Source organism: Cygnus atratus, chromosome 12, assembly GCF_013377495.2.
Source record: "Cygnus atratus isolate AKBS03 ecotype Queensland, Australia chromosome 12, CAtr_DNAZoo_HiC_assembly, whole genome shotgun sequence".
NCBI classification, from domain to species: Eukaryota; Metazoa; Chordata; class Aves; order Anseriformes; family Anatidae; genus Cygnus; species Cygnus atratus.
This window is the reverse complement of record NC_066373.1, coordinates 14,527,979-14,546,717: the sequence shown is the minus strand read 5'-3', so window position 1 is coordinate 14,546,717 and position 18,739 is coordinate 14,527,979. Positions and strand designations below refer to the sequence as shown.

The following is an 18,739-nucleotide window of genomic DNA, read 5'->3' as shown; positions in this document are numbered from 1 at the left end:
AAGGTGTTCTTAAAGCTTTCCTGCGTAAAGCACACAGACAGAGCCTGTCTACAGGAGCTGGATTTTGTACACATTCTACATACTGCAGAGCATTCACAATATGTTAAGCTTTTTAATAAAAGCAATTTACTAGCAAAAGAACAGTCTCTTAGTTACACGAGGAGTGGTCCTTATTCAACAAAAGGATCCCATTCTGTGCATGCTTATAGAACATCCAAACAAATTCACAACAGGGGCTTTTCTTCTACTGCTGTCATTTGGCATATTCAAAATCTTGCTGAATAAGAGATACTCCACACGTACTGTGACACACACACACAGAATTGATCTGCATATTAGTCGATCTTAATTCTTTACTGTAGAAAAGCTGACTGATGACTAAGGAAGATTTTGTTACTGAAGTGTTAGAAACATAAGAATACTGAATAAGAATACTGAATAAGATTAAGAAGACTGGCCAATTAAATAGGTATGTAGTATTTAAAAACAAAACAAAACACATTCTATTAACCCAAATCCAAGTTCTGAGGAAGTTCTGTAAGTAGCTTGAGAGAGCCTGGAGTTATTTATTTTGCCTGTAACACTTTTGATCTCAGACTTCTGTGGGGAAATTTGTACTGAACTGACCTATGCTGTGGCTGATGGTGACCTTGTTTTCATGAATATGCATTTGCTTATTTTCTTCAGAAGTTTTAGAGATTTTCTGACATGTTTATGGTAAGTACAGAGTGTAATACGAGAAGCTGGGGCTTTTTCTTCTTGTTTAACTGTTACTGAAGTTCTCTCATTCATCCTCTGCTACTTAACTGCACCAAGGCTTAGCACTGCAATATTTTGATTTAAAAGAGATGGATTGATGAGTTCAGCATTTTGGAAAGCATAAAAACAGCCACTTCTCTTTTCTTTTTTTTTGTAGTAAATGAGATCATAGGAAGAGATATGTCACAGATCTCAGTGTCACATGGAACAACGGTGGCCACCCAGTCTCCACGTACATGCCCTGGATCTCTGGAGACGAGAATATCTGACGGAATCCAGTAACAGATAAGCTTACAACTCGACATCCATGAAAACTTCACAGTCTCTCTGAATACTTCTTCATCCTCTTCCTCTTTAGACTTACTGTGCTTCCAACTCTGTGGCCTTTATGAACTGGAACAGTGGATCCTTGCAAAGCCCTCTTAGTGGGTTACGTTTTTGATGTAGAGACAGAGCATTTATAGTTCCTCAGATGCTGTAAAGAGACTTCTTAAAATGGACATGTGGAATCTACACCAGATACTTAAACTGTTTTAACGTTACAAACAAGCTTTGCTTTTTGCATTTAAATAGAATACTTTTATATTGTAAGTGCTTCAAATGTGTGGAGATGTTAGTTTGCTCTTATAATATTCACAGTACTGAATGTGGAAAAAGATTTAATACACATCTTCAGTGTGCTGCTTTCCCTTAGAGATAGTATAGTTTGTAACTGATGATTTGTTAACACCTTTTGGTCATTTTGGAAAGCCTTTAAGCTTATATTGTTTAATTTTATTATTATTTTTTTTTTAATATGATCTTCCAGTGGCAGATCATACCTGTCATCTGAAGCCAATGCCATGGAAGCCATTGTGTATACAAATACTGTAGTGTTTTCTTTCTTAGATTCGTAGGAAGCAAAGCCAAATATAGATCTGCACTTGTTTATAAACTTAAAATGTTACTTGATAGGCTGCAAAAAGACCATTCCATCATGAAAGTGTTGGGATAGAAATGACATTCCAAAAATTTAACTTTTATAACTTTGTGGATAATCTTCCTGTACTTTATTAGCACAGGCTCCTTCTTGAAATAGCTTTTTCTTAGAAAGTTACATTTGTAATCAAATTTGAGAAGTAGGGTTTTAGATTAAAGAACAGCAACATCAAAGCCATGTTAGATACAGGAGAAATTTTAGTATTTGCTGAGGATCCAGGTGTTCCTATTAACCCTGCAGAATATGGTTTTGAAGTCACCAATTCAGTGGCATTCAAGTTTTCCATGCAATAAATCATTTGATCACATCTGTATCTTTTATGTGCTGTATGCCTGACCATGCCACTTTGAAGCCCTACGGAGATGACAATTACAGTTCCTTAAATTTAAACCGTTTATAAACTTCAGCCTGCTAAAAAGGCATTTCATGTGAATTAGCGATTAGGTAGTATAATTTGCCCACATTTAATTGTAAATGCGTAAAGCAGAAGCTACCAAAGAAATGCACAAGATTCATGGCAGCAGCAAACTGCTGTGCTCAAAGGATGCATTTCCCTTGGCCACATAACCTGATACATCTTAAGCAATCTGTTTACATGGTTATTAAAAGTCTCAGGCCTCTATGATTAGAAACCTAGGAGAGGATCTGAAACTGCCTGCTTAGGTCACAAATGTTTCCCTCCCCCACAAGAAATGGTAGTTTACATAGCTTTCTGATATGGAAAATACAGGGTACAACAATCACAGCCAAATAAGATGAGAAGTGTCTGAGGTTCAGTACATTTAAGATGTTAGTTTTAGTTCCTTATTTGGGTAAGCCATGAAAAGAGAATACACTCAATTTTGAAATTCTGAAAGCGTAGTTGCACTGAAACGTTCAGACAATTATGGACATGTTAACAGCTAAACACACATGGAGGACGTGCCTCTGTCCTGTAGAACATTATTCTAGGCTCTTAAAATTACAGTAAAATGTAAGTCTTAAAGTGGACTTCATTACTGAATTATAATAGCTCTAAGAGTAAATTCAGATTCCTGATGTTGCATTTTGGCAGACAATCACAGGGGAAGACTTTACATTCAGCCTTTTGCAGGCAAACCAGTACTCCTAAATTTAAGTCAGCACCCCAGCTCTACCATTAAAGTAGTTACAACTGCATCTTTGTAACAGCTGAATCACGTACTTTTTCAAAGTCCATATATTAAGCAGGTGAAATTAAACTCTTTATCAATTGCTTCCTTTTAAGAGTGCAGCCTGAAGCTACTATCTCAACACTCCATAGTTATTTCAAACAACGCAAGGACACTGTGTACGTGCTGGGAATCTAAGCATCCTTTTTGTGAATGTATTGTTCAATGGTGCAAATCTTTAGATTTGAAGTAAAAGATTGGCATGGCTGTAATCTGAAAAGTGTGGTATTACAACTGTCCCTCAGCGATGGTGCTTTACTCTGTCCTCTACTCATTTACATTAAAAATCCTAGAAAAGGGTTGACATGCTCAGAAATGCATCTACTTATGTTTTCAACATTTAAAAAAAAAAAAAACAACAAAAAAAACAACACTGTAAGCTATGTAATTGTCTTCAGACTGTGTGCTGGTGGCAAGGCATGTTCCAGTTTTCATCCATTTATTGGGTCTTTTGCATTAAGCATCGTTTGTAGGAAAATTCTAACTTAAAAGCTTTTCATACTGTATGGGATTTATGCTCCTTTATCCTACTGGTACAGACTCTCCTTGCAAGTTCTCCAAGTAAGTAGCTGGAATTCATACTGTACCTAAAATATAGGAGCCCAAACAATCCAGAGTTGCTATGCACTAAATTTTCTGATGCCTTTAAATACCTTGATGCCTGTAGACATAGAGATGCTTTCCTATTTAAAAATGAAATTAAAAAAATATATAGCTTTGGATACTAAAGCAGTTTTGTATTTGCCTTGTAAAAGCTTCAATACAAGGGTCTTAATTTTATTTTAGCTTGTGTGATAACGTAGGTAAAGACTGTTAATCTTGTGTAATTTTAGTGATATAAAAAGCACACAATCTCTATTGGACTATGCAAATTTAATTAAACAGCAGAACCCGGCAACTGTTGATATTTTGTTGGCATCCACTTTCTGGCCCTTAAGTCCTTTCTTCTTCCTGAGACCTCTTCCAAAACTTTTACTAATTTAGATTGTCCTGAAGGAAAGCCTTAATGATGAGGTAGCTTTTCTATAAGGAAGGTCAGAAAAGATCAACATTGAAAACAAAAGCTTATGGGACAATAAATTAATCCATGAGGGAGGGAGGGAGTTTTATTTCTGAAATTAACATAAACTAGCAATCTCAACTTCTGTAGTGAAACTTTCATGTTGTCAGTGGAACTGCCATCCTTTTTAACCAAAGAATGAAAAGAACATGACTGTTTTGTTCTGATACAAAGCTTTGAAACTCTATTTTTGATACTCAGAATGGATGTCATTCCTTGAGGTTCGGAAATCATTCAAATTGAAGTTTTATATTTAAAAATATGGGACAATAAAGATTAAGTTCTAGATGTTTACAGAGCCTTGTATTGTAATTTCATGTACATTTTGTATTTTAAACATTTTTGTAAGTTATGATTGCAGTGCTACTTGCAGAAATAAAAGGGAAGAACTTGCATTTAGGCTCTTAAATCAGTGTTGAAATAAATAAAAAGAACGCAAACGCGTTGTCATTTATTTAAAATGCACTTCTGACTGCAGGGTGGGAAGAAAATCCCTAGTTGTGATGCAGCGGTGACAGCTGCACTCCATCATGACATATAACATGAGGGACATTTAATATTCCTCCTTAGAAGAGTGATGGGTTTGAACCAATGTAGTAAGTGCGTGGGGCTCAGCTTAGCCCCAGGAACAGTGAGCCTGGACATAGTGGGTGGGCAATGGGCAGCTGTGACAGTTTCACTTTGCAGAATAACTGGTGATTTCCTGCTTGCAAAGCTGATTGTTTCAGTTAGGCTGTCATAGGATTATTTTCAGAAATTATTCCAGGAAATATTCAGGAACAGCATTATAAACAGTAATCTCCATCCCTGAAGGGATATTATCACAGGTGAGTTAAACTGTTCCAAAAACAGATTTAAAATTCTTACAGTCTGAATTATTTTTTTTAACCCAAGGTCAGCTAATCAATCAGTACTGAGGGAAATGCCTTTGGCAACGGCAGATTCAGGCCCTAAAAACTACATCCCATCTCAGTGGTACTAGTGCTACTGAAAAGATTTATTTATTTACTCCCTTTCAGTTTGGCCACAGGGTCTTTTATTCATCCGTGGGATCCCGCTTGCATACTTAGGTGTACAGAGGCATGCAAGCATTCCAGTTTCAATGCTGAAGCAAAGGTCTGGCCTTTGCCTAGCAATGCACATCTGCCCCAGAGTGAAACGGAGCGGAGATCACCGTGATCTCCTGCTCACATTGCACAGTGAGAACATAGACCAGTTTAGGATTAGCCTCTTATTTACAGTGCTTGTCCTGAGCAATTACCTTCACCGAATGTTTTTAATCTATAAATAGAAAGGGGTGGCTACAGTGCCAGGAACTGAATGCAAAGTCATTATACCTGAGTTTTACTAAATATATACATGGTTTTTCAAAACTGCTCCACAAGTTTTTTAGTATGATTACCCAGGATATAATTAGCATATGCCAACAACACTAGTAATAATCCATGGATTGATTGTATAATTGTATATGCTTTACTGCCAATTCAAGCCTTTCAGATGCAAGTAAACTGAAGGCTGATTCACGAAGATTGATAGGGTCTGAAAGCTGATAGGCTTTGCGTTCCAGCCAAGGCATTTAAAGCTGAGCATGGCTGACCCTGAGCACCCATGCTGACACCCCCATCTGTTGTGGTGCAGAGCAGAGGTAGTTGGACCTTACTTTAGGCCTTGTGAAAACATCACTTCTAACTCGTAAAACACTGCTTTGTGATTTCAGGCAAGCAAAGAAGAAAATACCCTGTTAAAGTCAGTGCCTTTAGAAGAGATGAAGTGCTGGCAAAAGTCTCAGTTCTCTTAATTTCCTTTCAATACTCCACAGCAATACTTCTGCTATCTGCTGCTGTTTCCCAGCTTCTGGCCCTGTCCATGCCATCTCTCCCAGCCCAATTCAAATACAAGTGTACTCTGAATCCAGCACTTACCCTGCTGTAATGAGTTAGGTGAGGGTTGAGATCATTTTCCACATATTCTCCCTTGCCATTTCCCGCCCCCCCCTTCCTCTTTGGCTTTTATTAATCGACAAAAATAATCAGGAAGTAGCCACTGCTGTAGTGATTAAAGTATTAAGATACTTGAAAGGCCCCTAGGACTGCATTTAGTTCAACATGGAAAAGAAAAAGGATTTAAATTCATACATAGATTTGCATGAATCTATGGTAATTAAAATTGACACTGAACCTCATTCTGCCTGTTAAGAAGAGCAAGTTTTATCAGTCCTTTACACAAAAAGCATCGTCATTTGCCGGGAGCATATAAGAAAAAGAATTACTTTATAATAACTTCTTGCTACCAGTAACATCTGCTACACATAAAGGGGTGTGTGTGTGTGTTTGTAATCAACCAGCCTGTAGCATACCATCATAAATGATGCAGGAGCAAGAAAAATAGGATAGCTGCTTTGTGAAGAGTTGTATGTACCATGAATTTTATTATACAAAAGACGGATGTAGAAAAGTCAAGCTTTACACAGTCACCTTACAGCTAGGGCAAAGTTCTCCCTGATGTTTCCACAGATTTAGGGATGAGGGAAAGTTGCTCTTTTGTTTGTTTTGTATTTATTTTTAAAAATTTGTTTACTATCTTGAAATACTATTTGGAAACTCAAAACAAAAGTGCTTATCTCTTCCCTACTGTCATTGTTATGTCATCTGCTGGTAACAGCTGGAAGAGTGTTTGTGATCTCTGCTTGCTCCCATTGCAAAGACGCTTCCCCTACAAAAAAGGACTCTGATACCTCACTTGACATTTTCATCCATTTAAAAAAAAATTAGACATTGGTGCAATTGATGCATACTCATCCAGAATTTTTCCTCTCAGAAAGAAATTCATAAGTTGTTACAAGAAAACTTAAATAGCTCACACCTCAAACAGAAGCCCCTTCTAGCTGTCTGTGCCTGTTAGGAAGCCATGCTAAATGCTAAGCATGTGCACCTCCCGTCTTTTCAGCTCTCACTGAAGCATCTCCTGAAGATGCAATGCAACTGAAGCAAAAACACATACAGAAACAAAACAACAACCAGACCAAGCAAAATCCCATTGAAGTAGACCTTTTTTTTCTTTTTTTGGCTGCCTTAGGTTAATTTAGTCCTGACCCTTTAATACATTGCAGAAAGTGTTAAACCTTCCATAAACAAACACTTTGAACATCTCTCAGAAACCCAGCTGCATATATATGGCAATCATAAAACACAAGCATTGAAGAGGAGAATGATCAAACTCTGGGTGTACAAATAAGCAAAGAGCATAAAAAAAATCTTAGAGTTGCCATTTGTTTTTCACAAGGCCGTGTTTTGGTGCAAGACCATCAGTTATCCAGTCCAATCTTGTTAAAAGTTGTTTTAGTAACAGCTGGAAAACACACATACAGATCTTTCTCAGATCTGCGATTTGAAGCCTGAGGCTTCAACCCTTGCGGATTTATTTCAAAAGCCATTCTTGCCATTGTCTTACAGAAAGATTCATTGTGACAGAGCAGATCAAAAAGGCAAGTATATTGGTGATAACCATTTCTGCATGCAGGAGCTGCATTATCCATAAAGGTAAAAGGGAATCAATGACAAGATACAAAGTACATCTTGCTGATTTCTTCCAGACCCAACATGGAGCATGTCTGAAGAATAGACAGGCTGATTTGATTCTCTTAGTAATAGGGTGGGGGGCATGGGCTAAAGGGCCTGAAAAAGGTACAGGCAAGACAGTCTGAAAATCAAGAGCAATTCTGGTCAGAGTGGTCCTTGCCCCTTGCATGAAGAAGTTCAATGCCAACAGATAACTTTCTGGCAGTACTTCATAATAAAACTAATTGGCAATGAGTATTTGTACCCTAGATGCTGTTTGCTGTGGGATGGTGGGTGTCTGTCTGTCCGTTGTCATCCCCCCCAGTCAGACTGGAGTTTTGTTCCATTATCAATGCAGTTCCATCTTCTCACCCACTCAAACTCCTTCCTAATCTCACCTCTAACAGAAGAAAAAAGCTACTGTCAGCTTGTTCTTTTCTGTGATTTTTGATCAACATGTCACCATTTTCAAAGAAAAGTGATAGACTACAGTCTTCTGCACCTAAAGGGGACTTGGACATTCAAGAAAATACTGTTTGGGCACACAGCGCTGGATAATCAGTGGTATCACATGAAATAAGCAGGAGGGAATGGGAGCAATATACTTTTAGAAGTTCTTGTGTCAGTGGAATGAAAAGTGAGTGGTAACTTGGAAAGTTCCTCCACATTCTGGTTCTTGTGCAAGCAGCAAGAGTGAAGCTACCATGGCACTGGCATCAACACCACCATCTGCTTCTTTGAGGATTTAATCTGGTATTGAGCATTCTTCAGGACAAGACATGAAGGGTGAGGGTACCCTTCCTAAATTTAATATAGCTTCATACAAAACACGATTGATTCTCTCTGCCAAGCTGGCAGCAATACTGCAAGAAACACATACAACATTACAGCTGAGTGTTATTCCAGTTTTCTTACATGCATCAAAAGTTTTTCCTCGCTGCAATAAAGGGATCTGTTTGTAAATATTTCATGAGCTCTTCGGTGGTTTTGCCAGCCAAGTCTCTCTCACAGTGTGTTGGAAAAAGACAAGACAAACTTCTAGAAGTATGTCATTGTTTTCAAGTAGGAAATTCTGTGAGTATGATGTAAGAACAGATTTTTCCAGTCTTTTGACATTTGAACAAGTGCCTTCAAAGCTGCTGCACAGCCTGCTCCAGAACCCTAGTTTTCTATGATTTCATGAATTACGCTTTCGTATTAAGGTCTGACATTTTTAAAAACGCATCATAACTATGGTGCAACTATTTACAAATCTGAAACAATTTCAGTTCACATCATTTTTGCAGATTTCCAAATTGGCATTAATTCAACATGTACTCAGCGTACTTTATGTCAGTGTCTGAGTGCTCAGATTGCTTACCCTGTGGCATTCGCAGGGCTGTGGTCACAGTAGCTGGATGAGGAGTGCAAGTCATCAAGCCAATAGGACAAATAAGGCAATTCTGAAACTGAATTAAGTGCTACTATGGGATTATTTTTTCTAAGGGTATGAGGGGAAAAAGAAGTTATGCCAAGAAAGTCATCATTGCCATCTGACCTCACCACTGACAGAAGTTATAATGGAAAAGTTGCACAAACAATGAAGGAAACAAGCAATCCAACACTGGCCAAGTACTGGGCTGAATGACATCGTGGTTTGCAGAGACAGAGACATACATTTTGTGGCTGTCAGCAGAGTTTCACTGAGAGTCTAAAATGCCGATTGACTGAGCTGAAACCCTGTGGAACTAATCCAGCTGCCGAAATGACACTGGGGATCAATGAGGTTTCCTAAGCTAGAAAGAAGAATGCAAAACATACACCCCCACCCCCCACAAAAAAAAAGGGGGGGGATTTTGGTTACTGAACAGGTCTGTTTCCAATTGCAGTCTTCCACTGCTACAGAAGGTTTATCTCAACTGCTTTATAACAGAGGACAGAAAGACCTCTCACAAAGGTCTCAGCAATTCTTTTTAGATAGCATGTAAGCTGTATAAAACAGCCCTTAGATAAGCAAGAGTTAAAAGCAGGGCAAGTTCTAATGTTTATTGTTGTTTTTCTGTGCCATTTTTGCCCTCCCTCCTGGATCCCCGTGCAGGGCCATGCCTTCCTCGCTATGTGTCACTTGCACATGCATTACACTATGCTCAAGATTTTTTCCAGCAATCCGTGAACCCCTAGCAGTTCCAACAACATTCAGGCTGGATGGATAAAGTGGAATCCTATGAATTGTAACAAAAAATCCATTTGGTTGGAGGGACCCAGTCTAAATACAGTACAATAGCGGGTGACATTAAATATTTAAACAGTGACTAAGTCTTTCATAAACAAAGTAGTGAAAATGAAAAAGGACATTACACTTCTATCTTTCCACTCTGTAAGGTAGTTTTTAAGCAGCATTGTGTTTCTTTCATCCCAAATCCACTTGAGTAGCTGATGCAGCACAGAAGGCCATTTTGCAGGCAGTAAAGACCTGCTGCAGATGGGCCCAAGGAAGCAGATCAGAACTGGATATTGTGCATTAAGAAAATGCTCAGGGATGATGTTAAAAAAAAAATCACATTGTTGAGATGCTTTTTGAGCTGTTCTCAAGCTCCACATTTGTTTAAAATAACCAAGCAAATCTTTGGTATTGCTGCCACTTGGATGGATACAATCTAGTTTTCTACTGTCAGCAGCATATGGACTTAGGATTTTTTGTTTGGTTTTGCCTTTATTAAAAAAAAAAAAAAAGACAAAACACAGATGGTGAGGAAGGCATAGTATAACATTTAATCGACTTAGAGATCTCACCTTTACACCTGCTGTTCTCATTCCCCACAAGAAAAGTCAGGGGTAAGAAAAAAGTTTATGAACAATTAGACAACTTTTTTTTCTTCTTCCAAGGAGTTTTCAGCAGCCCTTTCGCCTGGCAAATGAGATGTGAGTCGTCACGAAGCACATGCCCAAGTCATACTTCATGAGCTTTATGAAGACAGACATTGGGCACAAAGCGAGAAGTTTACAGCACACACTAGCTTTAGCTTCCTGTTTGCACCCAAGAGGTAAAGCTAGGATCACATGCAGTTTGAATGATTTCCCCCTTTTGTGTATTTTGAGTCACTTTATTTACAGTATGACCCCCCACAAGATGAACATATGCAAGCAGCAATAGAAGATGAAATCACATGTAGAGAGGTCACCAAGGGAGACAGCCTTGGCCTGCCTGCACTGAGTCAAGCAGGACTGATCAGGAGCTTCGCAACTTCTTTAGTGCCCTTCTGCCGGTAAAGCCATTGCTACTGCTACTTCTAATAAACCTTAACTAAGGACCAGACTGCCTTGCACCTTTTCCTGAAAAAACCCACCATGGTATGAAATAACCTTTCCCAGAAGATGAACTGATAGATCTCCAGCTGAAAGCAAGCAAAGTCTGAATTTCTGGTGCCACTGCTAACACAGCAGTCACTCACATACGCTTAGTTACAGGGCTGAGCAGGACAGAAAAAACAGTTCAGTGGAGATTTGCTTTTAAAAAGAGAAAACATTAGGAAGCTACAATTAGGAAAAGGTTGGCGATGTGCTACCGCTGAGTGGTAGGGAGTGTCTGGTCTCTCTTAAGAGGCAGTAATAAGCTGTATGACTGCAGCGTGCTGTTTCCTCTGTACAGACAGACACAGAATACTGCCTCAGTGAAAGTGCTCTGCAGCAAGCAGCATTATCCATCAAAGAGAGGAGAGAATTAGATAGAAAACCTAGCAGTCTAATAAAAGAACTGATGCTTAAGATACAGCAACATTTTACATACATGTAAAAGGGAAAAGAGCCTTTATTTTAACTAGCAGGATGGCCAAACTCTCTCCTACTCAAGAAGAAGGTGCGGAAGCAGGGGGACAGCAAGAGAGATTAAACTGATATAAACTCTCTAGAAGACTTGAGAGAGAATATTGGCTGTAAAAGATAAAGATACCCCACCAAAAAGGAGGAAAACAAAGGCTAAGTCCTTAAGTAGCTCTTCTCAGATGGGGAAAGAGCCAAGATGCTTAATGCACAAATTGAGAGCTTTCTCCCCTAGTGTAAATGCAACTAGACTAAACATGGGGGTTGGTTTGTTTTTTATTTCTACACCTATGACTTTTTAAAGAAAGCAAACTGCTTGCTCTGAGCATTATGGTTAAACACTGTATTCACAATCTAAATCACACTTAACTCCGGCTAGATAATCTGGATAACAAGGCATCTCTCGCAAGGCATCTCTTGTCCTAACATGCGGTGAATCTATGAACTGGGACTTCAGGACTTCAGCAAGTGGCCTGGTTCCCCAGTACTTCACCCACTTACTTAAAAGTAACAAAGTGCATTCCCGTTCAAGCGGCACTACCCAGAGAAGAGCTGACAGCACAAGGGCCACAGGCACAAAAATAAATTCCAGTAACTACTGGCCATACTGGAGGCTCTGTGCTGGGAGCATACTTGAACCCCAAAGCTCACAGGATACAGAGCATCACAGTGTTGAATAAGCTTTGGTAAAATGGACAAAGATGTCTTAGGATTTGCTAATTTTTCAGTATCACTGTATCTTAGCTTGTTTTTAAAACACTTTGCATTATCAATTATTTCAAATACATGCAAAAAATGCATGTAAGTCACCAAGGAGACAACCACCACTAAGGTAGATTGCAGCAAGTGTTTAATAGTAACCACAGGAAGTCAAGACATGAAGAAATATCATAGCTAGCTGAAATACCGATGAGTCTCAGGTAGGTGCTACATAATTATCTGAGTTTGTGCAGACCACTAAGGTAAATGCATCCTTAAGTAGCATCAAGCAATCACCATTTGAATTCCATCAAGTTATTTTCCTCTGTGTCCCACTGAGATAACATAAAATCTCTTAAGTACTGATCCCCAGTTCCAAGAACTCGATATTTGGTTGACAGTTCAGGTCATGTATATAAAGCATTTTGGAGCCTTATCAGTTGTGACGAACACCTTTTACAGTCTCAGTAGTCGTCAGCATACCGCATATTGATCATGAGCTGTTTCATCATGAACCTTTCCCGTAACTCAAACTTTTAAACCACTCACAGCTTTATCAAGGGTGTCCCTCCCCATCCTAGATAGATTTGCCATTTAAAGTCAGTCTAAAACTAGAGGAAATTTAAGGTATTAATGAAAGGATAATCACTTTCCATGCCACATAGTGAATTCATACCAGATTCCCCTCGGGAGACGAAGAAAAGGACCGGTGACATGCAGATCCTCCCAGTTAGGAACCCTAACCCAAGAGACAGCATTAGACAGGTTAGGATGAGGCACTGGCCACAAGTCCCCAGCCCTCCCTGTACTCACAAGTAAGTTGCTAAGCTGCAAAAGTGTGGGGATGACTAAGCTGGGGGCAGGATAGGGCTATTCAAGTACTTCTATTATCTGCAGCATAAATCTACAATGACAGTAATGTCTGCAGTTAGAGCTGTTTGTGTTATCTCACTCCATTCTGTTGCTGTTGTTATTTCATGTTTACAGTCGTCTTTCAGCTTTTTTTTTTTTTGCTGTTACCAAAAGATACTCAGATTCATCTAATGCCTTATTTATGTCCCACCATCAAATTCACTAAGTAACAGATGGTAGTTGATGAACCCTAGAAATTTTTAACATGTGCTTCTCGTCGGTTTCATTAATTTAAAACCAATCAATAATTTATATATAAACAATTAATTCAATGTTCCTGCAACAGTACAGAACCATCCAAACCACATGAAAGAACTGCCTCAAACACGGGGCCTGCTAAATAACTTCTCAGAAAGTCCTCAGTCTCGCCCTGCCAGAAGAGGCCCTACCTGAAAGGCCGTATTGCACAACTGGCTGTTTGAACAAAAACAAGTACACAACTAGAGGAAAGACCACATTAAGGTGCATTTATGAAAGACAACATTAAATCTTTCAGAATGGATTCCTGACATCCCAAGATTTACCACAATACAGGTCTAATAAAAAAAATAAATAAAGTGAGCCCAAAGGAACCTCAACAGCATCTTAGTACAGAATTTTGCATAGAGAAACCTCCCTTTTTAAGAAAGGAGACAAAAGGGGCTGGACTTGGAGACACAACCAGGTACAACTGGTGATTCAGTGAGGACTTTCAGGAAGAGAAACCATTCTGAAAGGAAAAAAAATAAACTTGTCCTTCAGGAATAGGGTTTCTTGCTTTCATAGGGTTAAGAGGAAATCCTTGTTTGCTCAGTGTTGGGAACGTTTAAATTATTTTCTCTAAGAAGTCTGCATAATTAAGTCTGGCCTCAGTTGGCCTTCCAGCAACTACTGTAGCCACTCTGCTGGTTTCACACAGCTGGAGCAATGTTTACAAGAGCTGAAGAGCTGAGCTCTTCTCAGAACATGGTGGGTGGGCTGGGAACAGTGGGCACAAAGTGTGCTCACACTGCACAGCAGCAAAATGTGTGCTCACCAACATCAACACCCCACTCTCTGCTTGGAGCTGGTAAGAAATACTTAAAAGCCAAACCACGCACCTCAGTTTGTCAGGCATCCCTTGATACTTCTTATAAATATCTTCCCATCAGCATGTCCTCCCAGAAATGCCCATTAAATTACTCTTACTGCAGTGCAGAAAGGATTATTTATAAAGCTCCACATTAGCAATCCTTTAGTGAATGCTAGAGCAAGATAAATGCAAAGGCACTTTTTGAAAGGGAGGAATGTTTTCCCATCGTGAAATATTATCAAGAGAACATTATCTTCAATACTTTAATACATTTGAGTCAAAAGGCTACATGTGTGGTTTGACTATTCGGTCTGAAATGGACTGCATTTACTGTATTCGCGTAGAAAACATTTTTTAAGAATTATTTCTTTGTGCCTGTAAACGAAAGTCAATTTATGCAGGGGGAAAAATTCAAGAAATTGAGAAAAATCACAAGTTACCGATCTTATGCAGTGTTGATATACTATGTGAACAAACTCTTGATGTGCATGTAAACAAAGGTAACTCTAAACTAAATGTTAATGTGATGCTTCAAGCATACCAGACTGCTAAAGTGAAAACTGGATGAGCTCCTTTTACAAATGAAGCTCAGATGTGGGGAATATCAGAAGAAACCAGGGCCATGATGTCTCTTGCTTTGGGCAGAAAGCTGGCCCAGACTGCTTGCGCAATCCCTTCCGAGATCATACAGCAGATAACCTGATATAAAACTGCTTGCTGTGCAGAGGTTACCAAGCATCCACCACACAGAAGTGGGACGTATTCTAAAGAGGGAATATACAAAGAACAGGTCAGAGAAACATGAGACCCTTAGATCTGAAACGTAGTCTAGGCTGTGCCACAAGGAAGTTCTGCAAACAGAATTTGAGGAGCTACTCATGAGCATCAAAGGTAGAACAAAAGCTTTCCCTTTGCACTGTATTGTATTATCCTTGGTATAAACTGCCACTTCCATTTTCTTTTCAAAACAAACACCCACCATCTTTACTCTTTTTAGCACTGAAAAGCTACCCCAGTGACAGGGAGTAGTTTGGACTGTCATCCAAATCATTCATGTCAACTACTTGCAAACCTCACCGCTGGTGAGGAAGAAGAGAGGTCAAGTTCCAGATCCTAAGATTTCATTTATCATTTGTGAAAAACACCTTGTCGTAAACATAATCAGACTTGAAGCGATTGAAGGGCAGCAACCAATTTCTATAATTTCTACAGTATATCAGCAGAACCCATTTAAGAGAGAAGAGTGGATAACTGGTATTCTAACACTGCACCTTCCAGCGAAGCAGATTCTCATACTGGTTACCCTTCCACATAGCACGGCTACTCACTCACAATAACAACTAAACAACATGCATCTGAAAAGCACTATTTGTTACTTATATCACAAAATTACTGAAAAGCTGATCTTTTTGGTATCAGTGCTCACCAGTTGATTTGGGGGACTAAGGACAGAGTGTTTCTAATAAGAACATTCAAAAACACCCTATGGTTTATTGTGTGTAAAAAATAAAAACGAATGATAAACCACAGAGTCTTATTTTTCCTGGGTACACTGAACAATAGAGAAAAACATTCAAGTGTGTGGGGGAGGGCAGTGGTTTTGAGCATTCAGGAAAAAATGTAAGTCCTCTTACACAAAGAGTTTATAGAGTTTGATTTTTAGTGGTATAGTCTGTTAAACAGCAGTCAAGTTCGTCCTGTGTGCTTCACAAAGTTGATACCTATACCTAATATGAGGCTGAATATTTCTGAAATCAGTAACAATAAGTAGGAACAAAAAGAATTTCTGAAGAGACATGCTGTGCTTGCTAAATAGAATTCAAAACTTACTCGTTAATTGTAGTAGTATTTCTAAGGAATTTCTGACTCAAATGCCAGCATTAAAAATTCAGGGGTACTTAGATCCAAGGGTGTCTTGTTTTTTGTTTTTTACCAACTCCGTAATTATACCTCGAGCAAAACTATGTGCTTTCACAGTGACATCAATATAAATATTAAACGCTCCCTCTTGCTAGGTAAACCTTGTCTGACAGGGACGAAAACAGGCGTTGGCACCAGCAAAGTGATTCCTTGGCCCTTTCTTCAGATCCCAAATCTAGTTTCCTATCCCATATCTAAAGGCTAAACCTTCTTTTATGCTCAATAACAGACATGCAACCAACAAACTGTAATTGTATCCAGCAATCTACACCCACTTTGTCTCAAATTGTCTCCGAACACCTGGAGTCCACCGTTTTATAGTCTGTTGTGACTACAGGTCATGAGACCACCAACACGAGCAGAATGGCTGCTGTCCTGTAACTGCCTCCCTGTCTGTCCAGCTTTTTGACATAAACAGTGCTGCTGAGGCCCAGAGCTAGCAGTTCCAGAGGTACCTGGCTCAAAGCTACATTAGTTACACCTATCAAGTGCTTTGATGAATTTGTCTCCTCACCTTCCTGCTCCATTTCTGGCCTGTCCGGAATTATCCCAAGAACAGCCTCTTAGCAGTAATGCACTTTGTCTCCACCTCAGCCCATCCTACCCAGAGTATCGGCTAACACCGCCGACTGCCTCCTCAGCATATTTCCAACCTGCTTTTCCTGTTCAAAACAGGTCAGAAAATCATACCACCTTCTCAATCCTTAGAAGAGTGATATTAATCTCTATACCACTAGCCAAACTGGTCTAGTCATTGCAAACCTTCTGAAAGCCACAAGAGCCAAAACTGAACTTCCCCTGTAGCTGAAAGGTCTTGAGGTCCACTTCAGTTGCAAGTCAGCATTCTTGTTTCTCAGACTTGCTATATTTAAGAAAGAACAATTGGATCCTCTCCTGGTGCAATGAACAGAATAGGAAAATCCCTCTATCTTGCCTTTACTGTATTCTGAATTTCCATTTGTTAGCAAACTGACTATGGGATGCCACGAGCAGCGTCTAGGCCCATGGCACTGTGATACAACTTTCTTTTCCAAACCAGCCTCAAAACTGTCCCCATAATATGAAAATTCAAAACCCCTTATTTTCCAGGGATTTACTTCTTACCCAGTAAGATCAGGTTAATACTCTAATGAAAACATCACCACGCTGTAATCTCTCAGTTGCCAATATCTTTTAACTGAACAAAAAGAGATTAAACTTAAAGATATGCAGAAGTTGCATTTCACTGAACACCTGGAAGCTGCCATCGCTGCAAGACTTCTCCTACTTACAAGCAAGAGAAATGGTCTATTATTCACAGGAGCATAGACAGACATAATTCTACCTTTTTACTGCTTGTTCAGGACATGTCCGCTTACGTCCTGCAGATCATCATTTAACCTCCTCTCCAGACTGCATCACCAGTACGATGTACTTGACTTGATGAGTCATTTTAGAAGGATTTAAGAGGTAAATAACACGCATAAAACATGCAGCATTGTAAGTGAACCTGCAACTTTATACTCATCAGACATAGATTATTTCACTCTAAGTAAAAACTGAGCAAAGTCATCAAGGACATTTTAATGCTTTTGCTAGAATTAATATTAAATGTAATGTGCGTGAATTTTCACAGTAAAATTTTGATTGCTGAAGGACTGCATTGCATCAAACAGAAGAGAGAGACACTTAATCCAACAGGAACAAGGCCCACGCTTTCAGAGCACATTTAAAGATCTCCGTGGGTTAAGCTGTAGCAACAAGTGGTACACTTGAGTTGAGGCTGAGTCTGTACTGCCCTGCCGAGAGACAGGAAGCACCTTCTGCAGCCTGCCTCTTGCTTCTGTTCAGTTACACCACACCTTTACTTTCCTCCCCACAGATGGTCTTTGTGTTTATCTGCCCTCCGCATTGAAGGCAGTACACACCTGGGCCTAGGAAGACACATCCCTAACAATGACATAGTATAAAAAACATTAGGAACAGCTCTTACTCTTCCTGACATGCATGCTAGTGCTAGCTTTCAATGCATCAAAGAAAGTCAAATTTTAATGCTACTCTGTGGCGTGGAAATAGTTTTCCTTCATTTTACCCTGGCATACTTTTTAATATTTTTCTTTTAAAAGCATCCAGACTAAAGATTTTGAAGCTTTTTGCACATAAAGACATATTCCAAAAGCTATAGTTGCAAGTGTCCTAAATCATTTTAAAAGGGAATATACGCTATCAAGTGACTCATGGCAATACCAAATTGGCTTCACCCACTCCCAGCAAGCAGAAGATTAAGTGTTGATAACAGATGATTATTAAAGCAAACAAACAAACAGCAACAAAACTTTCAAAAGTTACACTGCTTTAACAGTTGAGGCAGAAGGAAGGGACAAGTACAAGAAATTGATATAAACTGGAACAATTGCACATTAAGCAAGTCTATTATAAAAGATGCTCTCCCAAAATAAAAACAATACAACATGTTGTTGTTGCCATCGCTGCTTATTGCAAAATTATCATAAAAAAAAAAAATATTGTAAAAGCAGTAAAATGCCCTGCTGAACATTCCCAGGCTTTGGACAAAAGGCGAGTTGCATTCTCCTAAGTCTAAATTTGTGTTCTAGTGGTACAGACTCAATTTGGCTAAGTTGTCTCTAAATTCTGTTACTAACAATTCCTTTGTATTTTCTGCTGCTTCAACATTCTTAGTTCACAATCAGAAATTTGAGTAAAGTACATACTAATTACATTTACAGAGGGGCTTAGGGAAGATGACACAGAACTGGACACCTCAGCACTTTCAAACTAGCATTTCTAATGACAAAGATTATGGCTTTATATGCT

The 18,739-nt window shown here is 39.1% G+C and overlaps 1 protein-coding gene across 2 annotated transcripts in view; it reads left to right on the top strand.

The window, feature by feature from the left end:
• The window catches only part of NFATC3 (nuclear factor of activated T cells 3), a 66,559-nt gene extending 62,133 nt beyond the window's left edge, over nt 1-4,426 (top strand). For both annotated transcript variants that reach the window (XM_035543809.2, XM_035543808.2), the window contains one exon: nt 917-4,426. In XM_035543809.2, coding sequence (XP_035399702.1) covers nt 917-1,041 — 125 coding nt within the window. In that variant the 3' untranslated portion in view covers nt 1,042-4,426. The remainder of the gene's footprint in view (nt 1-916) is intronic.
• Nucleotides 4,427-18,739: the final 14,313 nt, after the last annotated feature.